This window comes from Lipotes vexillifer, unplaced genomic scaffold (genome assembly GCF_000442215.2).
Source record: "Lipotes vexillifer unplaced genomic scaffold, Lipotes_vexillifer_v1.1 scaffold70, whole genome shotgun sequence".
Lineage (NCBI taxonomy): Eukaryota > Metazoa > Chordata > Mammalia > Artiodactyla > Lipotidae > Lipotes > Lipotes vexillifer.
The window spans coordinates 1633608-1655437 of record NW_006789896.1 but is presented as its reverse complement, the minus strand read 5'-3'; the positions used below and the strand labels follow the sequence as shown (position 1 = coordinate 1655437).

General features: G+C 48.4%; 1 protein-coding gene across 1 annotated transcript in view; it reads left to right on the top strand.

The window, feature by feature from the left end:
- Nucleotides 1–8767, top strand: part of ST3GAL2 (ST3 beta-galactoside alpha-2,3-sialyltransferase 2) — a 10482-nt gene extending 1715 nt beyond the window's left edge. Inside the window, exons 2-6 of the mRNA XM_007462957.1 lie at nucleotides 1774–1967; nucleotides 5536–5715; nucleotides 7291–7336; nucleotides 7627–7746; nucleotides 8594–8767. Coding sequence (XP_007463019.1) covers nucleotides 1774–1967; nucleotides 5536–5715; nucleotides 7291–7336; nucleotides 7627–7746; nucleotides 8594–8767 — 714 coding nt within the window. The remainder of the gene's footprint in view (nucleotides 1–1773; nucleotides 1968–5535; nucleotides 5716–7290; nucleotides 7337–7626; nucleotides 7747–8593) is intronic.
- The last annotated feature ends 13063 nt before the right edge of the window (nucleotides 8768–21830 follow it).

Here is a 21830-nt window from a genome sequence, read left to right as displayed (position 1 = left end):
GATGGGAGCACAGGTGTGCCCAAGCCTCCCCTCTCTTCCGGATCCTGTCACCTTGCTGCTGCTTTAGCTCCCTTCACCTTGTCCCTGTCATCTCTGGAGCGTCACTCCCTAGGCTTTGCCAGGGCCATCTGGTTGCCACACATGTCAGAGGTGGAGCAGCATCAGTACTTGACCCGGGGGGCGGCCTGCAGGCTACAGGCATTTCCTGCTGGGGGACTTGGGAGGCAGCTCATGGTCCCTGGTTTCCCCAGCTGGCAAATGGGGAGGGTGACGACTCTCCCTTTTTCTCAGTTAGGATAGCTGTGAGGATGAGCTCCTGCAACCAGGCTTATCAGAGCAGCTCAGAGATCCTGCTTCCCAGCCCGGACTCTGAGATTCCCTAAGGATGGGGAGTCTTCAGAGCAGGAGTCACCAGGAGCCACACACGCCCTTCATGTGACAGCCTGGAGCCCTTGAAGGGTCCTGCCCGTTGCTCATAGTCACACCCTTCAATTTACAGGGAAGATCGAGGTTCAGAGAGTGCCCTGAGCTTGCCTTGGTCATAGGTCTCAGTGGTGGCCACGAAGGGCCAGAACAGGCCTCTGGGCATGGGTGGACCGAGAGGCAGGCCAGGCCCCCTGCTCACGGGGGTGGAACTCAGGGCTGTTTAAGCCCCGGAAGCCACCTCTCTGCTACTCCCCACAGCCACCCTCTTTTGCTGTGAACTTAGAAGTTCTTGTCTCAGGGCTAAGCTGCTTCTCCACACTGAGTTCATGTTCTTGTGCTCAGGGGCCCTTCCTGTGCTCAGAGAAAAGGCAGAGAAGCAGGCCCACCCATCCCCTCCATGCATTCTGTACCCTGAGCAGCTCCTGCTTAGCCACAAACCTGCAGCGTTACTGCTCGGACCACAGAGCATTTTAAAGCCCTTACAGGTGGTGGCCCAGGGGCTGAATCCAGCTCACTCAGTGTTTTTAAACTATTTGCATGAGTTACCATCATTGAGGACCTCTGCTTCTCTTGAAAAACCAGAAAATCTGGTCCTTCTGGGCTGACAATCCCACAAGGCGACAATTGGTTGAAGTCACCCCTTTTCGATGGGAGCTCCTGTTGGCTGTAAGCCCCACCTGCCTCTTCACTCCTGCATGTTACCTGCCTGGCACTGTAGGTGTTTTAAGTGCTGCCCTGGCCTCATTTCATGGTCTCTTGCATCACTGGTGGTGGGAGGTGCAGGGTACCGGTTTCATTCCAGCTGTTCTGACTTTGAAAGAATATCTGTGCCTCTTTTCCTTTTCCCCAGGGCTCAGGGCCCCGGATATCCTGTGGATCTTGCCTGAAGTTTCAGTCTGAGTCCCAGGGGCGCCCCCTGCAGGCTGCTTAGGAATAAGCCCCTGAAGCTCCCCGGGGCTTTCCACATTAACTACACCTCAAAATGACTGTGAGACTCGGAGCTGCCCCGAGAGGACAGCAGAGCAGGGGCCTCTCTGCTTCGCGGCACAGGCCTGCAGACCCCTGGAGAAGATGTTGAATAGCACCTTGACCCCCGAGCCCGACCCGTACCGCAGAGCTACTTTCGAAAGCAGGGCCCTCCCTGGTCTGGTCTCAGTAGGGAGACTTCGCTATTGTTGAACAAGGTCCTTACTGCTCCAGGAAGATTTCTGCCCCCTGACAGCCCGGGGAGGAGGCCTGCGCAGCTTGGACACTGGAGCGTGAGGGCAGGGAGGGAGCAGGTGGGAGTCCCCTCCTGATCACACCCTTCCTGCTTTCTTCTCCCCTCCGCTCCCCTCCCCTCCCCAGATGTTGCAGCCTCAGTTCAAGTCACACAACACCAACGAGGTGCTGGAGAAGCTGTTCCAGATAGTACCAGGCGAGAACCCCTACCGTTTCCGGGACCCCCGCCGGTGCCGGCGCTGTGCTGTGGTGGGGAACTCGGGCAACCTGCGGGGCTCTGGCTACGGGCCGGATGTGGACGGGCACAACTTCATCATGAGGTAAGTCCCAGGGAGCTCAAGGCTGGACCCAGAACCGGCCTCCAGGAGGGGGCCCTGGCCTCCTTGGCCTTGTCCGGCCGCGTAGGAGCGGCCAGCTGCCGGGGGTGCTGTGACAGAGGCTCAAGTCTCTCGCTTGTGTTTGTTGGGGTGGATGAGGAAGCAGAACTGTCATTCTGAACTTTGCTTGAGGCCCGCGCTCAGCTTCCAACTCTGAATGCCTCTGCAAAGAGCTGAAACTAGGCTCCTGGCTGTGTCTTGTGAAAACTACCCCCAGAGGTCCTTTCACCTGCCTGGTCCCTTTTAGCAGTTGGGCCAGGAGTGTTGGCCCCAAAATAGTGTCTTGCTTAATAGCCACAGGTGATGCCTCTGGCAGACTCGCAGTGGAGGGGCGTCCTGGGCAGAAAAAGGAGCTGTCGGTGCCTGCTTTGGGCTCCCATCCCTTAACCTTTACCTCATAGCATTTCGATTGTGCAGGGGCTCATTAATTCTACAGACGTCTGTGCCCAGGGTTGAGGAACAGAGAAGGGCTGGGAGGGTGCTCATTCCAGATGAAGACAGGAGCAGGGAGCCCGAGCATGAGCAGGGACTAGAGGTAGATTTGTGACCCGGACGTGGGCTGCTCATTCTGCTTCTGAACTTCCGTGTTTTCAGACTTATCTCCCTAGACTTGCGGCCAGAAATGCCACAGTGGGGATCCTTCCATCCCACTCTTTGGTGGAGGAAGAGCCCTAAGAGTAAAGATACTGAAAATGCCCAGTTTACACTAAGCATCTCTTAGGATGAGCACTGCAGAAAGACCAGGTTTCCCAGGAGGCAGGGGGAAGGGCTTTGTCTTAGAAACTGTTGCTGTCTCCATAGCAACACCAAGGCAGCAATATGTCTCTGAGGCTTTTAACATTCCTTGCAGAACCTTTCTCATGTTGAGAATGGTTGGGAGTTGGGGGGAGAGGGGGATGCTAGGCCAAATCCAGGCATCCACAGCCACCAGCTGAGAAACACCATCCCCATTAAGGCTTCCTCTCCAACTGCTCTGTTCCTGCTCTGTTCCTCACAGACCCCAGGGCTGTCATGGCAGAGGCAGATCCAGACTGTGGCTTTGGTGACAATAGGACCAATACTGTGTGTGGAGCTGTAGCAGTCCCAGCAAACTGTGATTAATGAATGGGAAAAATACTTCTCATCCCCTCTAGGAGACAGTATTTCTGAACCCTAAAGACCAAGACATCAGAGGGGTACCCAGACGGTAGGCAGACTGGCAGTTCTAAAGAAATGGATTTGGGAGAAGAGAGGCAGGATCTTAATCCCTGTTCGGGGGCCAGAGCACAGTTGGTGCTGCAGGAAAGATTCTAGGCTTCTGCTTGAAGCAGACTGGAACTGAAGTGGCTGAGAACATGGACTCTCTAGTTCCAAATCAGGCGACTCCTGGTTTCCCAGCCCAAAGTACCCTCCAGTCCCTCAAGGGAAGGGATCCAGAGAGGCATGAGGTACAGCACAGCGACCAGTGAGGGGAGAGGGGGGCAGGGCAGGCATCCTCGATACGCTGTCACCACATCATGCCATCAATGGGAGATGGGCAGGAGGGAGCCAGTAGGGGAGCCCCTGTGACACAAGGCCCAGCTAGGGGGTGCTGGCCACTCTATGGACAGGGAACGTTCGAACGGGCGTAAAAAAGCTGGGAGAGCATGTGGGGGAGACTTTGCTCCCTGTCTCCCAGATCCCTGTGTCCCCAGTGGAGGCCCAGGTTACAGTCATACGCCCAGGTTGTATGACTCTGAATTGTGATCCACACAAGATAGGAATGTTCTCACAATGCATCACAACAGAAAAGGCCAACAGGTTTGTGTTTAAAGCTGGATCACTTGTTTTTAAGATGCTCACCAAAAAAAGGGAGCTTTGATCCTGTGTTCTGCACCACTTGAAAGGAGTTAGAAGCCTTCTTGGTGTGCCACAGCCTGGGGGATGGGCAGGCGGGAGATTGCTCTGGGGTTCCAGGTTCTTCTAAGACAGCAGAAGAGAGACAGCCCCACATTGCACATCTGCCAGGGACAGCTGAGGGTGGGCTCTGTCAGAACGCGGGCATCCCTCTTGGCCTTGGAGTGGAAAGGGAGACAAGAACTTAAAGTGCAGGGACAGGGTGGCTGGGATGGGCAGAATTGAGCCATCTGCCCAGGGGCTTAAGGGGTGCTTCAGCTTCTTGTCTTGCTTCCATGTCTTCTAGGAAAGAGAACAGAACAGCCAGGTGAGCTGTAAGCTGTGAAAGGCTGTCTTTTCTTTTTTAAAAAAAAAAAATTATAAAAGTAATATGCGGGGCTTTCCTGGTGGCACAGTGGTTGAGAGTCCACCTGCCGATGCAGGGGACACGGGTTCGTGCCCCGGTCCGGGAAGATCCCACATGCCGCGGAACGGCTGGGCCCGTGAACCATGGCTGCTGAGCCTGCACGTCCGGAGCCTGTGCTCCGCAACGGGAGAGGCCACAACAGTGAGAGGCCCGCATACTGCAAAAAAAAAAAAAAAAAAAAAAAGTAATATGTGCTTGTTATTGGGGGAAAAAACCCAGAAATGTACACACTAAAAAGTGAATTATCCAGGACTTCCCTGGTGGCGCAGTGGTTAAGAATCCGCCTGCCCATGCAGGGGACACGGGTTCGAACCCTGGTCTGGGAAGATCCCACATGCCACGGAGCAACTAAGCCCGTGCGCCACAACTACTGAGCCTGTGCTCTAGAGCCCATGTGCCACAACTACTGAAGCCTGCGCACCTAGAGCCCATGCTCCACAACATGAGAAGCCAGCGCACCGCAGCAAAGAGTAGCCCCCGCTCACCGCAACTAGAGAAAGCCTGCACGCAGCAACAAAGACCCAAAGTAGCTAAAAATAAAACATTTTTTTTAAAAAAGTGAATTATCTCATTCCCTAAGAGTAACCATTGTTAAAATTTTAATACTCTTCCAGATTTTTTTCTATTCTTATACAAAAGTTAGTTTTTATTCTTCCTCCCTTCCCTCCTTACTTCATTCCTTCCTTTCTCTCTCTCTCTCCCCCCCCCCCGCCTTCTCTCCTTTCTTTTTTTTTTTTCTTTCACAAAAAATGGAATCACACTAATTTTCAGTTTTCCTTTTCTGTGTTGTAATTTCTGTGTTTTCTGTGTTGTAATTTCCTCTGCACAGGTATTCAAAAGGTAAGTGTTAAAAGGAAAGAAGTGAGATTCCTCACGCCACTTGGTTTTTTTCACTCAGTAGCTCTTGGACGTATTTCTTACCAGCACATGTAAACCTACTTTGTTCATTCTGATGACTACATGCTATTCTGTTACATGAATGTACCAAAATGTATTAACCAGTTCTCTATTGTTTGATTGGTTTTCCTTTTCACTGCAGTAAATAATACTGCAGTGGATATCCTTTGCACACTTATGCAACCATTTTTATAGGATAAATTTTAAGAATGGAATTGCTGGGTAAGTGCACACCTATTTACATGTTTGATGGCCAGCAACAAACTGTCCTCTAAAACTCTTGTACCAGTTTCCACGGTGGTGTCTTCTCACGCCACCCTCTTGTCCCTGCAGGATGAATCAGGCGCCAACCGTGGGCTTTGAGCAGGATGTCGGCAGCCGAACCACCCACCATTTCATGTACCCCGAGAGTGCCAAGAACCTGCCCGCCAACGTCAGCTTCGTGCTGGTGCCCTTCAAAGCCCTGGACCTACTGTGGATCGCCAGCGCCCTGTCCACAGGGCAGATCCGATTGTGAGCTCCTCTGCTGGCTGGAAGTGGGATATGGGTGACAGGCCCACCTTGGGAGGAGCTGTCCAGGGAACGGATCTTAGAATTCCTTTAATTGAATATTTTGGCCAAGAGGGGCAGGTGAGGAGAGAAGCAGTGGTAGGGAGGGCCCAAAACGGTGGTTAGCTGAGGCCACAGCTTGTTTTGGGCCACTCCCTGCATGGCGGCAGCCAGCACGTTGGTGGTAGAAAGGTGGAGAAGGACACTTTTCCAGGCCTCCTTTCAGGAGGCAATAGCTCCTACTTTGGGAGCTCTGCCTTCTGAGAACTTTCTTTGGAGGCAGTTGCCCAATCACAGCTGGGAGCCTCAGGAAATTCAATTCACCAAGTAGTTTTTTTTTAACAGCTTTATTGAGATATAATTCACATACCATACAATTCACACATTGAAAATGTACAGTTCAGGGGCTTTTGGTATGTCTACAGAGTTGTGTAACCATCACCACAATTAATTTTAGAATACATGCATGTTCTAAAGATGAAGATAATCTGAAGATACTCCTGTACCCCTTAGCCATCTCCCCCACTCCCTCCACCCCTCCTCCCCCCCAGCCCTAGGCAACCACTAATCTACTCTCTGTCTCACCAGGGTTTGTGTGTGTGTGTAAAAATGTATGTGTGTAACAAAATATACTATTTTAACCACACAGTTCATTAGCATAAAGTACATTCACATGGCTGTGCAAACCTCACCACAGCCCATCTCCAGAACTTTTTCATCATCTCAAATGAAAACTGTACCCACTAAACAGTAACTCTGCATTCCCCCCTCCTGCCAGCCTCTGATAACCACTATTCTTTCTGTTTCTATGATTTGACTATTCTAGGTACTTCATACAAGTGGGATCATATAATGTTTGTCCTTTTGCGTCTGGCTTATTTCCGTAGCATAATGTTTTCAGGGTTCATTCATGTTGTAGCCTGTATCCCTTTTAAATGCTGCATAGTATTCTAGTGTATGGATATACCAGATTTGTTTATCCATTCATCTGTCAATGGACAGTTGGATTGTTGCCACCTCTTTCCTGTTGTCACCACGTATTTCTTAAACACGGAAGTTACAGTTTTCTGACTTTATGTTACGTTTGGAAGTCATAAGGGCTAAAATAAGTGCTGTAGAGTTTAAGTCCCATGAATATTCAGAAATGGGAGTGTAGGTTACAGGCACCATGGCTGACTAATAGGGAAGGAGGGATTTGTGCCAAATATGAGGAGAGTAGCAAGAGGGCTATTGTGGGCAGAGGTAAGAGCACAAACATGGTGGGTATGAGATAATCACAGCAGAGCCTTGTGGGAAGAAAAGTTGGGGCTGGGTTATGGAAGGCCCCAGTGGTTGTCTAAAACATCCTTATTTCATCTTGAAGGACATAGGGAGCCACTGAAGGTTTCTGAGCAAGGAACTGCAGTGATGTGCTATGGGACAGCAGTCTGGAAGCAGGAGAGCCTGTCGTGAGGCTGTCATCACTTGGGCCTCAGTGGGAGAAAAGGCATCCCTGGGTCCACGGAGCCATCTCAGTGTTATTTTTCTTTCTGCTTTCAGCACCTATGCCCCAGTGAAGTCCTTCCTTCGAGTGGACAAAGAAAAGGTAAGTTTCCTCCTCCCCCTTCTTCATCCCCACCCCAGAGGAAACAGTGCAGACCTGACTTGTGCTGTGCCTGGTCTTGTGGTTCAGATACCCCCCAGAACCCTTCTAGAACCTTCAGAGTGCCCATCTGCTGGTATGCCTGACCCCACACAGAGGCTGCAGGAACCAGAGAACCCTGATGAACAGGTCCACTGGCAAGCATGGAGGAACTGGCAGAAGCTGCTCAGAGCCTGGCCTGAGCCTCCAGGCCCCAGAAGCCCTCACGTGCTCGTTACACCTTCTCCTTCCAGGTCCAGATCTACAACCCAGCCTTCTTCAAGTACATCCATGACAGGTGGACAGAGCATCATGGGCGGTACCCTTCCACGGGGATGCTGGTACTCTTCTTTGCTCTGCATGTGTGTGATGAGGTGGGTAGTTGATAAAATAGCGGGACCCATAGATGAGAGGGAGTCCGCCCTTGTCGGGGCTTAGCAGTGCCTCAAGAGGAATGTGTTTTTGCAGGAAGAAACAAAGTGGCTTTCATTCCCCCAATTTCTAGGTTGTAAGGTATAGATCTGCATTCCCCAGACTTAACTACTTTCATGATTTTACCAAATCTGAAATCATTTCATTGAAACGTTAAATTTATTTAAAAAGGAAATTGGATACTACTACCATAATTGATATTACTTGCCATAAACAATAAGCATAAACGTAAATGGAATGGAAACGACGTAGTTAAGTTTCTGCAGGATGGTGTCTCCCACAGCTGTGGGCCCCAGGCCTACTCTGTGTTAAAAATGGAGGTTAGTCATTCAAGGAGCCCATCTCTCTAGCAGGGGTAGCTACTGTGCCATACACGGTAGTGCTCATGCCCAGCACCCCCACTTTTGCCAGTAAACTCTTTAGTGTATGGTACTGGGTACTTAACCAGCTTTCAATAAAAGTACTCCATTAAAAAAAAAAAAAAAATTATCAAGGGTTGGAGAGCTGTCACAGACTAGCCCCAAACTGAGGTGTTCTTGATGTAATCAGAGGGTGGTTGGAAGGAGAACCGGAAGGGAGCAGCAGTCTCCCTCTGGGACAGTGCCCTTAGCGTCAGGGCTGGGTGTCCCCGGTCTAACTGCGCGCTGTAAATTGATGAGCTGCCGGCCTCTGGCTGGGGTCGGCTCGTCGCGGCTCCCCTCTCCTCCCGCACCACGACCCGAGGCTCTTCCGCGCCCTCTGCTCCCTGGTCCCCGACTTGGGGGTGACCCGCGCCGCCCTCCCCCGCAGGTGAACGTGTACGGGTTCGGGGCCGACAGCCGGGGCAACTGGCACCACTACTGGGAGAATAACCGGTACGCGGGCGAGTTCCGGAAGACGGGCGTGCATGACGCCGACTTCGAGGCCCACATCATCGACATGCTGGCCAAGGCCAGCAAGATCGAGGTCTACCGAGGGAACTGAGCCCGACCCAGCCGTGACTCTTCCGGCCCTACCGCGAGGCGCCAGCAAGCGCTCCAGCCGGGACTCAGGGTCAGTCCGGGGGTGGTGGCCTAAGCGCGGGCGCGGCGCCCTATTGGGCGTCAGCAGGCAATCGGGAGCGACGCCGCCGCAGTCTGGACCAATCATGCTTCAGTCTAGCGAGCGCCGGCTATCCTCCGCCAATCACGAGACTCTGGGCGCTGGCTGGGCCTAGCATCAATCAGCGCTGCCGACGGCCGGAGCCTCCGTTTCTCACAGCCAATCATGCGACTCAAGGAGAACTTCCGGCGCTGGGGCTCGTCTCCTCCAATCAATAGCCTCCGGAGGCGGGCCGGCGGCCAATCAATCCCCACTCCCATATGCTTTTGGGTAGGATTTTATCGATATCTCACGCTTTCAAAGGAGCAGAAGTTTGTTCCGGCCCCGAGAAGTACTTTCTTCAGGCTCGGCCGGAGGCGGCTCAGTCGCCGGCCGGCCTGACCCCACAGGGGGCGCGGAGGAGGAAACGGTGGGGAAGGTGCGGGACAGTAGCGGCCCGGCCTCCCCTTCCCGGTGGTCCCTCGTGGCCTCGGGGCGGGCGGAGGGGCGTTCGCGGAGGCTTTCGGGAGGTCGGCGGGTGGTCAGGTGGTTTCCAAGGAGCGCTTTTTTCCCCAGGGGAAAAGTTAGAGCCCTCCTAAACCGCTCTGGATCTCCGAGAGAACTAGACCTCACATTTCCTTTATCGGTCAGGCGCAGATGGGTGAGTGCAAACCCACCAAAGAAATGCGGTGAGAATCCAGAGGGTACGGGGGTCCCCTCCTCCTGCCTCCTCCCCTCCCGCCTTTGGCCACCCTATGGAATGGCCTTTCTGACCGTGGCATTTAGTGTCTCACCAGAAAACTAGAATTGTTTTCACGTCTTGCTGGGGGCGGAATTCGCCTAGGGCTTAACTCTGGAACACAGGTGTAAGAATAGGGCAGGAGACAAGGAAGCCCCGTCACATCAGATGTAAGGTATACTCACGTGTGCTCTCGGTCCCTGTTGTTCGCCCACAGTCTTTTTTAAGTGTCTCTCCCTAGGCCCTGGGCCTCCTCCCCAGCCTACTTGTTGCTCTGGGAAAAAAAAAAAAAAATCAAAACTTGCCCTGTGATTGGGGCACTGCTGCTCCCCGCCCTTCCCCCTTTGTCTCGCTCTAGAGAGAGAGAGCAACACGTAGGAAAGAAGGCTGGAGATGCTTTGGGCTCATGATTTAGCTAACCTGAAGTTACTAGGGGTGGCTGACCAACAGATTCTTTGCAAATAGTAAGCTGGCCATGCAAATAGCTGGGGAGTAGTAGACTTGCCCCCTGCATGCCTCCTCCCCTGCCCACACATCCCTTCCCCCTTGCTCACCTGCTACCTTTTCCCTCTAACCCACTATCCATTTCCAGCTCTAGAAGGGCTGCGAAGCTAACAACCAGAGGTTACAGCTGGAAGCTACTTGCATGACTGAACCCAGCTTAAGTCCCTAGAGGAAGCTGCTGAGGGTGTTCTCACCTTTCAAGGTTGGGGAAGTGTAGGAGGCGTGAAAGGGCTTCTGTGAAGCTTCCAAACCACTAAAAGGATCCCCCTTCCCAACAGTGACGAACACAAAAATCACCCTTTTTTCTTGGTGAGTTGATACCACCCGGCAGCCTCCTGACCATTGGTGTAGTTCCTGCAGCTGGCTGGGGGAACAGTAGCCAGCAGGGGAGTGTATTAGAAGGTTAGGGCAGGGCAGTGGGCACCCCTAGAAGTTAATATATTGAGAACTCAGCTTGAGTCTGTCCCTTCCCAGTTCCAGAAGTAGGAGAAGTAAAGAATGTGGGTGGGTTAGGGGAGCCTTTAGTGGAACGCCTCTCTCACCACCTCCTATTGTCATTTTGGAGAGTCAAGGTACCAGTTATTCTTGCCAGTCTCACCTCTGTGCTTCCTGAAGAGGCTCTTTTGAGTGTTTAAAAGATGAAAAAACAATGCAATATGCCAAACAGTATTGAGCAGAATAATTTATTTCTTTTCTGTTCCTTCTTCTTCTTTTGTTTGGATTTTGTTTTGTTTAAAACATTAATAAATCCCCATTCTGGAAGAGGTAGGTCCCAGCATCCGGCCCAGATCTTTTCTATAACAATTATTTAAACAAATGTTGTTTTATTTTCTTCCCTTTTTCTCTGAATTAAAAAGAGCAAAGAAACTATATAGTCGTTTGTTTGTTCTGAAATGTGTTTGCTGGTGAAAAGGTGTATCTGTCAGTGGGAAGTTGTGACCACGTAATGGCTAAGACTGTTGTGGGTGGATGTGAAGAGGGGAGGGCACGACTCTCACCCTTTCCTTATACGTGAGGCTTCCCAACCCCCAACTGCCAGCTATGCCTTCTGGGAGGGTGGCCTTCACCACTGTCCTTCAGGGCCCCTGAGTCGATCAGCAGGGCAAACACTGTCCACTGCAAGGTACCAGCACAGCATGCAGATCCAGCAGGCACCAGGATGGGGCTTTTCCCCCCTCCTTTTCCAGGTTCTGTGGAACTTCCCATGATGCCATAGGTGTGGGTTGGCAGGGAATTGGCAGAGTGGTAGGAGCTGGTGCCACAGGGGTCTGCGGTAACTGCCTGTGCTGTTAACTGGGCTGTCTGGACCCACTTGAGCCTACTTCCATCATGCAGCGGAATGCCACTGAATGTACAATTTTATAGTCTGGTGGATCAGATAATGTGGGCCTCAACGATGGATCTCTCTTAGTCTGTAGTCACTTGGTGTCCTGCAATCCAGTTTCTATCAATGCTCAAGAGCAAGCCCAGAGTTGCTTTTCAAATGGAGAATACTTTTTGGTGGAGGAGGGCATAGGTCTTTTTCTAAAACCCTAGGACTCTGGGCTGTAATTCTCTTATTTGGAGTTGCCATAGGCTCCATATGACATCTCTCTTTGCCACAGACACTCTCCAACAGCATTTGGTTGGCTGAGTGATAAGGTCCAGCGTCCGGATGGCGTACACATAGCCTGGGCTTTCGAGAATTGTTTCTTATCTGGGCCCCAGTCTTATGGGTTGTGGGTCACCACACTTTGTGGGACCAGCACTCCAGATGTTGTACCTGTTACCTCCAGAATCAGGAGTCTCACCAAATCATGTGTCTTTTTTTTTTTTTAATGTTGGCCAAGGACTGTGTTGCTTTGATTCAGCAAAGATATCACATCTGGAACCACAGGTTAGCATTGCCACTTGTTTACCTTTGCAATAAGCTACTATCATTCTCCATGATTCAGATGGTGAGTGAATGAAACGAGGAAGAAGTCACCCACCCTTCCATAACTCAATCTGGACGGCAGCACCAGTCTCTGCAAATCCTGCTGGAATGTGGTATTGAGTTTGACTTACCATGTTGGAGATAGTTCCAGGGACTTCTATTAGGCCTATCGCATCATAATCACCTTCCCTCCACGGGTCTGGTTGCCAATATGGTGATTTTGCCAGGTAGTAAATATCTCTCTTTCCTTTTGGAACTAAGGAAATTACCTTAAAATGGGTCTGTGGTCTCATTGGACCCACCATTAAATGAACTTGGACCAGAACTCCATCTATCATTAGCCATAGTAAGCTCCAACTCTCATAATAAGGTGGACTGCATTGGCATTTGGGTCTCAGAGCCAGTGTCTGATAACTCCTGATGGTCTGGGTATTTCCCTTTCCCCAGTGCACTGTCACTCCAGGAAATAGGTTCCTCTGGAAAAGCTTGGGGGAAGAGCTACACTACATACCTGCTACATCAGAGAATAGTTCCTCAAAGGACCCGGAGATCGCCTTGAAAACGGCTCCAGGTGTGTGACCTGATTAAGTCTGGGAACTGGGTAAGAAGCCAAAAATTCCCATCAATGTGACTCAGGTTTCTTCTCGGCACTCCTAGAATGTTCCCTCCCATACACATCAAGCAGTAGCTTAGTGGGCTGCCCAGCATCTGTTTTACTTCTGGGGACCTTAATGGTCAATTAACTGTTGTCCCAAATGCTTATAGGTCAGAACTCTAATTGCCAAACTGGATTGTTGTGGTAAATATGCCTCCCTGTGTCAGGTAGGGAGGCACGGCTTTCTCGTCTTTGTCAGGCTGAGGTCCATTCTTTTTTTTTTTTTTTTTGCGGGCCTCCCGCTGCTGTGGCCTCTCCCATTGTGGAGCACAGGCTCCGGACGCGCAGGCTCAGCAGCCATGGCTCACGGGCCCAGCCGCTCCGTGGCATGCGGGATCCTCCCGGACTGGGGCACGAACCTGCGTCCCCTGCATCGGCAGGCGGACCCTCAGCCACTGTGCCACCAGGGAAGCCCTGAGATCCATTCTTTTCTGACCCTCACATAACAGCCACCAGAATTCTTTAAAGATGGTGCCCCAGTCACTACTACATTAAAAAAAAATTTTATTGAAGTATAGTTGATTTACAGTATCGTGTTAATTTCTGCTGTACAGCAAAGTGATTCAGTTATACATATATATTCTTTTTTTTAATTTTTTTTTTTTTGGGGTGCTTTTGGGTCTTTGTTGCTGTGCGTGGGCTTTCTCTAGTTGCAGTGAGCGAGGGCTACTCTTCATTGTGGTGCACGGGCTTCTCGTTGTGGAGCATGGGCTCTAGGCATGTGGGCTCAGTAGTTGTGGCACACGGGCTTAGTTGCTCCGCAGCATGTGGGATCTTCCCAGACCAGGGCTCAAACCTGTGTCCCCTGCATTGGCAGGTGGATTCTCAACCACTACGCCACCAGGGAAGCCCTACATATATATTCTTGTTCATATTCTTTTCCATTACAATTTATCACAGGATATTGAGTATAGTTCCCCGTACTATACAGTAGGACCTTGTTGTTTATCCATTCTATATATATAATAGTTTGTATCTGCTAATCCAAAACTCCCAATCCTTCCTTTCTCCCACCCCACCTCCCCCTTGGCAACCACAAGTCTGTTCTCTACGTCTATGAGTCTGTTTCTGTTTCGTAGATATGTTCATTTGTGTCACATTGTAGATTCCACATATAAGTGATATCATACAGTATATGTCTTGCTCTTTCTGATTTACTTCACTTAGTATGATAATCTCTAGTTGCATCCATGTTGCTGCAAATGGCATTATTTCATTCTTTTGCATGCCTGAGTAATATTCCACTGTATATATGTACCACATCTTCTTTATCCATTCATCTGTCGATGGACATTTAGGTTGTTTCCAGGTCTTGGCTATTGTAAATAGTGCTGCTCTGAAACATAGGGGTGCATGACTAATACATTTTGTTTTTAAAGACATTGTTTTGAAATGATGGGTTTTTTTTAATTTTTGTTTTTTGGCTGCATTGGGTCTTTGTTGCTGCGTGCGGGCTTTCTCTAGTTGTGGCAAGTGGGCGCTACTCTTCGTTGCAGTGCACAGCCTTCTCATTGCAGTGGCTTCTCGTTGCAGAGCATGGGGCTCTAGAGTGTGTGGGCTTCAGTAGTTGCAGCATGTGGGCTCTAGAGTGCAGGCTCAGTAGTTGTGGCTCACGGGCTCTAGAGCACAGGCTTAGTAGTTGTGACGCATGGGCTTAGTTGCTCCACCACGTGTGGGATCTTCCTGGACCTGGGATCAAACCCGTGTACCCTGCATTCGCAGGTGGATTCTTAACCACTGAGCCACCAGGAAGTCCCGACTAATACAGTTTTTTTAATATAAATTTATTTATTTTATTTATTTATTTTTGGCTGTGTTGGGTCTTTGCTGCTGCGCACAGCCTCTCTCTAGTTGCTGTGAGCGGGGGCAACTCTTCGTTGCAGTGCGTGGGCTTCTCATTGCGGTGGCTTCTCATTGCAGAGCATGGGCTCTAGGCGTGCAGGCTTCAGTAGTTGCGGCACGCGGGCTCAGTAGTTGTGGCTCACAGGCTCTAGAGCACAGGCTCAGTAGTTGTAGCGCACGGGCTTAGTTGCTCCGTGGCATGTGGGATCTTCCCGGACCAGGTATTGAACCCGTGTCCCCTGCATTGGCAGGTGGATTCTCAACCACTGCGCCACCAGGGAAGCCCCCCGACTAATACATTTTTTGTTTGTTTGTTTTGTTTTGCGGTACACGGGCCTCTCACTGCCGTGGCCTCTCCCGTTGCGGAGCACAGGCTCCGGATGCGCAGGCCCAGCGGCCATGGCTCATGGGCCCAGCCGCTCCGCGGCATGCGGGATCCTCCCGGACCGCCTGCATCGGCAGGCGGACTCTCAACCACTGTGCCACCAGGGAAGCCCCTGACTAATACATTTTTAAATTAATTTTTTAAAACTATTTTTGTTGTGGGATATAATGCATAAACAGAAAAGAGCATAAGAATAAATGTACAAAAATATATAGCTTCATGAATTATTATTTTTTAAAAGGTCCATAATGGACATTTATTTCATAAAGCAAAGATGGAATACTATATAATACATATAGATTATAGATTATAAATAGATAGAATTATATAATTCCTGTGGTAAAGGAAAAGCAATTTTCACTGCCATTTGGATATCAAAATAGACTGAAGAAAAAAGAGGTGATTGAACATATTATAAGGAAGAACTGGAAAAGCTAGAATTTTATTTTTTCAGCTTTATTGAGATACAATTGACATAGAAAGTTATATATGTATGTAAGGTACACACATAGTGATTTTATGTGTGTGTACATTGCAAAATGATTACCACGATAAGATTAGTTAACACATCACATCATATAGTTAAAATATTTGTGTGTGTGATGAGAACTTTAAAAATCTACTTTCTTAGCAACTTTCAAACATACAGTAAAATATTGTTAACTATAATTACCACGCTGTACGTTACATCCCCAGAGCTTATTTATCTTGTAACTAGAAGTTTATACCTTTGGACCACCTTCACCCATTCCCCCACCCTGGCAGGCACCAATCTGCTCTCTGTTTCTGTGAATTTAGTTTTTTTAGGTTCCATGTAAAAGTGAGACCATACAGTATTTGTCTTTCTCCATCTGACTTATTTCAGTTAGCATAATGCCCTCAATGTCCATCCATGTTGTTGCAAAAGGCAGGATTTCCTTTTTTATGGCTGAATAATATTCCATTGTGTATATATGCATTACATTTTCTTTATTCATTCATCTGTTGATGGACATTTAGATTATTTCCATGTCTTGGCTATTGTAAATAATGCTGCAGTGAACATGGGGGTGCAGATTTCTCTTCAAGACAGTGATTTTATTCTTTTGGATGTGTACCCAGCAGTGGAATTGTTGGATCATATGGTAGTTCTATATGCACATGCAAAAGAATGAAACTGGACCCCTATCTCACACCACTCAAAAAAATTAACTCCAAATGGATTAGACTTAAATGTAAAACCTGAAACCAAAATATATAAAGAACTCACATAACTCAATAGCAAAAAACCCAATCTGATCAAAAAATGGGCAGATATGAATAGACATTTCTCCAATGAAGACATACAGGTGGTCAGCAGGTACATGAAAAGATATGCAACATCATTAATCATCAGGGAAAAGCAAATCAAAGCCATAATGAGATATCACCACACTCCTGTTAGAATAGCTGTTATCAGAAAGACAAGAGATAACAAGTGCTGGTGAAGATGTGGAACAAAGGGAACCCTTGTGCCCTGTTGGGGGAAACTGAAATTGATGCAGCCACTATGAAAAACAGTATGGCGGTTCCTTAATGAATTATTTTAAGATGAACACTCATGTAGCCACCACTCAGGTTGTGCAAGCACCCCAGAGGCCTCCCTGTTCCATCTTCCTTGCCAAGCACAGCCCCCTTCCTTCCCCTGAAGGTGACCACTGCCCTGACATTCCATATTCCCTTGAGTATTTCTGGATACTCAATTCTCTTTCATTAGTCTGATTACCTAGACCCAAGTCCACATAGAAATTTGGTTTATAATAGAGATGGCCTCTCAAATCACTTAGGAAAAGATGGATATTTAAATAAATTTTATTGGGATAACTAGATAACCATCTGGAAAAAGATAAAATTACATCCATAGCCTAAACCATTCACCAAAATGCCAAGTGAATCAGAGCTAAATGTTAAAAATAAGACCCTAGGGCTTCCCTGGTGGTTGAGAGTCCGCCTGCCAATGCAGGAGACACGGGTTCGTGCCCCGGTCCGGGAAGATCCCACATGCCGCGGAGCGGCTGGGCCCGTGAGCCATGGTCACTGAGCCTGCGCATCCGGAGCCTGTGCTCCGCAACGGGAGAGGCCACAACAGTGAGAGGCCCACGTACCACAAAAAAATAAAAAAATAAATAAAATAAAATAAAACCCTAAAAGTAGTAGTTCTTTGATATATTCAAACAGAATATTATCAGCTTTGTAGCTGGTTTTTGGATTGGAATTTTTTTCATGCTCTATATAGTTCCCTGTATTACTAAAAATTGGAGCTTTTTCATTCATTTTTCTGTGTGTTCCAAACATTTTGTTAAATTCCCTCTTCCAGTGTAACTGCTTCCATTTTATTTGTCCATGTGAGTTTATACCTTTTTCCTTCCTTCCCTATAAATTCAGTGAGCTCTTGGAAAGAAAAGTGAGGTAAGTGTGGTGTTTAATCACATACTAGCAGACACCTTTTTCTTCGTCTGTTTTCCTCTGTCTCCACAGAGCTGATATTTTGTGGTTGTTTATTTAACCCCTCTCTGTCATGATGGAGGCTTTTAAAATAATTAGGAATTGGAAATTGTTCTCTCCTCTGTATTAAGTGGATCAAGAAGCTGCTTGGGAATTTTGTGTACCTAGATGGAGCATATCTATGATCTGGGTTGACCTTAGGGTGACTGGACAGGGAACCAGCCGTTCCAAGGCAGGGAGGGTGGTCAGGATAAGCTAGGTTGTGCTACAGTAACAAACACCCTTCAAACTCTCAGTGGCTTAAAACAACAAAGTTTCTTTCTCACTCGAGCCACTTTTCCATCACGGGCTGTGCTCATCATGGTCACTCAGGGACCCAGACAGAAAGGAGTGCCGTCTGTGGTGGATCTGTTGTTTCAGGGCCAGGAAAAGAGTGTCTGGTGAGCCACAGGCTGGCTCTGAATGCTTCTGTCAAGAAGTTCACATTTCCTTGATGTCAAAGAAGTCCCATGTCCATGCCTCAGTCTAGCAGGGATGTGTGTTCCTCTGGGAGAGGCAGCATGTTTGAGTGAGCAGTAATACAGTCTGAACACAGAGGGCTCTTTGGAGAGAAACATTTTGATTTATGGCCTGACCAGGGGTGGTGGATACACACTTGGCTGGCACTCTGGCTGGATGCTAGAGGAAGGGCAGGAAGCGATTAAATATTTTACCCATCAGAGGAATGAACGGCTGAGGGCTGCCATTCAGCAGGCAAGGAACTGCTGCCTGTGACATATGTGGCAAAGTAGGAAAACATCATTCCTGGCTTGGTGAGGGGAAGGGTGAAATCCTGAAACACTTTAAAAAATCAAATTGTTCCTTTCTGAGTGAATTAGGAATCAATGCTCCTTCTCACTACCCTTCCAGAAAAATCACAGCTTCTGCGGTGAGTTTGTCTGTGTGACAACTAACGCACAAAAATGCAAATGGCCCCTCCCCTTACACTTGCCAAACTGTGGGTATCAGGACCAGCCTGCTCCCCGAGAATATAGAAACTAACACCTTTCATCTAACAACTGTTCTGCTCCTGAGAATAATACAGGCTCTTTTTGGCAACATGGCTTCTCTCCAGGGAGAAGGCTTGGTGATGTAGAAAGAACATATGGTGTCTGCATTCAGAAGGATCTGAGTTCAGTCCTTCTTTTGCAATGAGATAACTTTGCCTTTTCTTTCCATACACTTAAAACTGTTCTAAAAAAATCAATTCTATTAAAAAAACAAAACAAAACCCTCTCTTTTCAATGGAAAGAGTCAGGGGAAAGTGTCCAGAAGAGCCAACCAATCAGGAACATCCAATTTAGAGTTTATGGGAGCAAGAATAGTTTTATTGTAAATGTAATCATTTCGCTTTCTCTTTCTCTACTGAAATTCGGTTGTGTTCTTATTCTTGTCCTTAAAATGAGAGTATAATTAGGATTTAAAATCTAGGATTCCCATTTATTGAGTTTATTTCAATGACTAACTTTCTCATTTCTAAAGTTTCTAATCTTGTTTTATTTCTGCCCAGTGGTATGCTGGTAAACTGCCTCTGAAAACAAACTAAAACCACTGATTTAGTGTTGCTGATTTCTGTGGTATAAATATTCCCAGCACAGTCACTTTCAATCTGCCAGTGATTTACCAGCCAGCTTGTGTGAGTTTCAGCACACCACTGCTCTTGTCCAAATTCACTTCATAGTTTCTTGCTCTTTTCAGTGAAATGTAATCATTTTGCTTTCTCTTTGAGCATCCAAAGATACTTTAAGCGTTTTATGAGGCCATTCCATAAAATAAATTTTATTTGGGGTGAATTTGATAACCTTTTTTTTGAAGTATAGTTGATTTACAATATTAGTTTCAGGTGTACAACAGAGTGATTCAATGTTTTTATAGATCATACTCCATTTAAAGTTATTAAAAAATAATGGCTGTATTTCCCTGTGCTGTACGATATATCCTGGCTGCTTATTTATGTTATACCTAGTAGTTTGTATCTCTTAATCCCATACCCCTATCTTGCCCCTCCCCACCTTCCCTCTATTGTTTGCGACTTTCTTTGCATTCAATTTCTTCTCTCCCCACAATCCACAGGTGGGTTTGCTTTTTTTAAAATTTTATTTATTTATTTTTGGCTGCATTGGGTCTTCGTTACTGCGTGCGGGCTTTCTCTAGTTGCAGCGAGCGGGGGCTGCTCTTCGTTGCGGTGAGCAGGTTTCTCATTGCGGTGGCTTCTCTTGTTGCAGAGCACGGGCTCTAGGCGCACAGGCTCAGTAGTTGTGGCTCGCGGGCTCTAGACCACAGGCTCGGTAGTTGTGGCTCACGGGCTTAGTTGCTCCGCGGCATGTGGGATCCTCCCAGACCAGGGCTCGAACCCGTGTACCCTGCATTGGCAGGCGGATTCTTAACCACCGTGCCACCAGGGAAGCCCCACAGGTGGATTTAGCAATTGGCTCCATCCAGCTCCCCGCCCCTCTCACCCATATTCTAGAGCCAGGTGTGCTGATTCAGTGAGATCAGAGGATATCAGACCAGGCAGGCAGTTGACAGGATGGTGTGGGTTACCGGTTGCAGCGGGGATCCGCATCCTCCTGTCTCCTTTCTGGGCCTGCGTCTTGATGAAAGTCTCTGTCCAGCTGGCGTGCAGGCGAAGCTCCAATCCAGCGCCCTCCAAGCGGCGAGGCTGCCTTGAGTTCTGGTCTTGTGTGCAGCACTTCGCTTCCCGACCCCTCTGCTGAGCGGGACCTAACAGCCTGCAGCTGCTCGTTCCCCGGACGGGGAGCCCAGCAAGCTCTGGCTTCAGCCCTGCTCCCAGCTTTGCATTTTTCCCCATTACTGGTCCACAGAAGTATTCATCTCGTTTTTCGGGTCAGGCGGTGTTTTGTTTTCTAGTTTTAACTTTTCTGTATCACTTGTGTTTGGGGGTCAAAGTGGGTGTCACTTATCTGGAATGCTGGCACTGCACACGACCTCCTCTCCCTTTTTGCCTGTCACCTTTCCGAGCACCCTGAGCACTGCTTCCTCTCTACCCCACCTCGCCTTGTCCCCAGCCTTTCTGGAAACGCTCCACTTCTCGCTCCCACTTTTCTTCTCAGAACCCCTTCCTGCACCAGTGGCTTGCATGCGCCCCTGACACACCTGCAGTCACCGTACCTGCTGCACCCCCAGGACACTCAGTCTCACTTTCTCTCACACCGATCCCAGCTGGACCCTGTTGCTCAGTCTCGGCTCCAGCCCACACACCCACTCACCCAGAGGTAACCGCCCGTAATCGCTCACAGCAAATCAGGCAGGCAAAACGACACTTCAAAACCTACAAAAACATGAGTAAATAATTTATAATACTGGGCTTCCCTGGTGGCGCAGTGGTTGAGAGTCCGCCTGCTGATGCAGGGGACACGGGTTCATGCCCCGGTCTAGGAAGATCCCACATGCCGCTGAGCGGCTGGGCCCATGAGCCATGGCCGCTGGGCCTGCGCGTCCGGAGCCTGTGCTCCGTGGCGGGAGAGGCCACAGCAGTGAGAGGCCCGCATACCGCAAAAATATATATAAATAAATAAAAATAAAAAGTAATAATAATAATAATTTATAATACTGAGATGAGGAAAGGTTTTCTAGCCATGACATGAAATCCAGATTTCTTAATAATGAAGCCTGAGCAATATTAAACTTTTTTTTGTTTTTAACATCTTTATTGGAGTATAATTGCTTTACAATGGTTAGTTTCTGCTGTATAACAAAGTGAATCAGCTATACATATGCATATATCCCCATATCTCCTCCCTCTTGCTTCTCCCTCCCACCCTCCCTATCCCACTCCTCTAGGTGGTCACATAGCACAGAGCTGATCTCCCTGTGCTATGCGGCTGCTTCCCACTAGCTGTTTTACATTTGGTAGTGTATGTATGTCCATGCCACTCTCTCATTTCGTCCCAGCTTACCCTTCTCCCTCCCCGTGTCCTCAAGTCAATTCTCTAGTCTGCTGTTTTTATTCCTGTCCTGCCCCTAGGTTCTTCAGAATCAATTTTTTTTTGTTTAGATTCCATATATATGTGTTAGCATACGGTATTTGTTTTTCTCTTTCTGACTTCACTCAGTATGACAGACTCTAGGTCCATCCACCTCACTGCAAATAACTCAATTTCTTTTTATGGCAGAGTAATATTCCATTGTATACATGTGCCACATCTTCTTTATCCATTCATCTGTCGATGGACACTTAGGTTGCTTTCGTGTCCTGCCTATTGTAAATAGTGCTGCAGTGAACATTGTGGTACATGACTCTGAATTATGGTTTTCTCCGGGCATATGCCCAGTAATGCAATTGCTGGGTGGTATGGTAGTTCTTTTTTGTAGTTTTTTTAAGGACCCTCCATACTGTTCTCCATAGTGGCTGTATCAGTTTACATTCCCACCAACAGTGCAAGAGGGTTCCCTTTTCTCCAC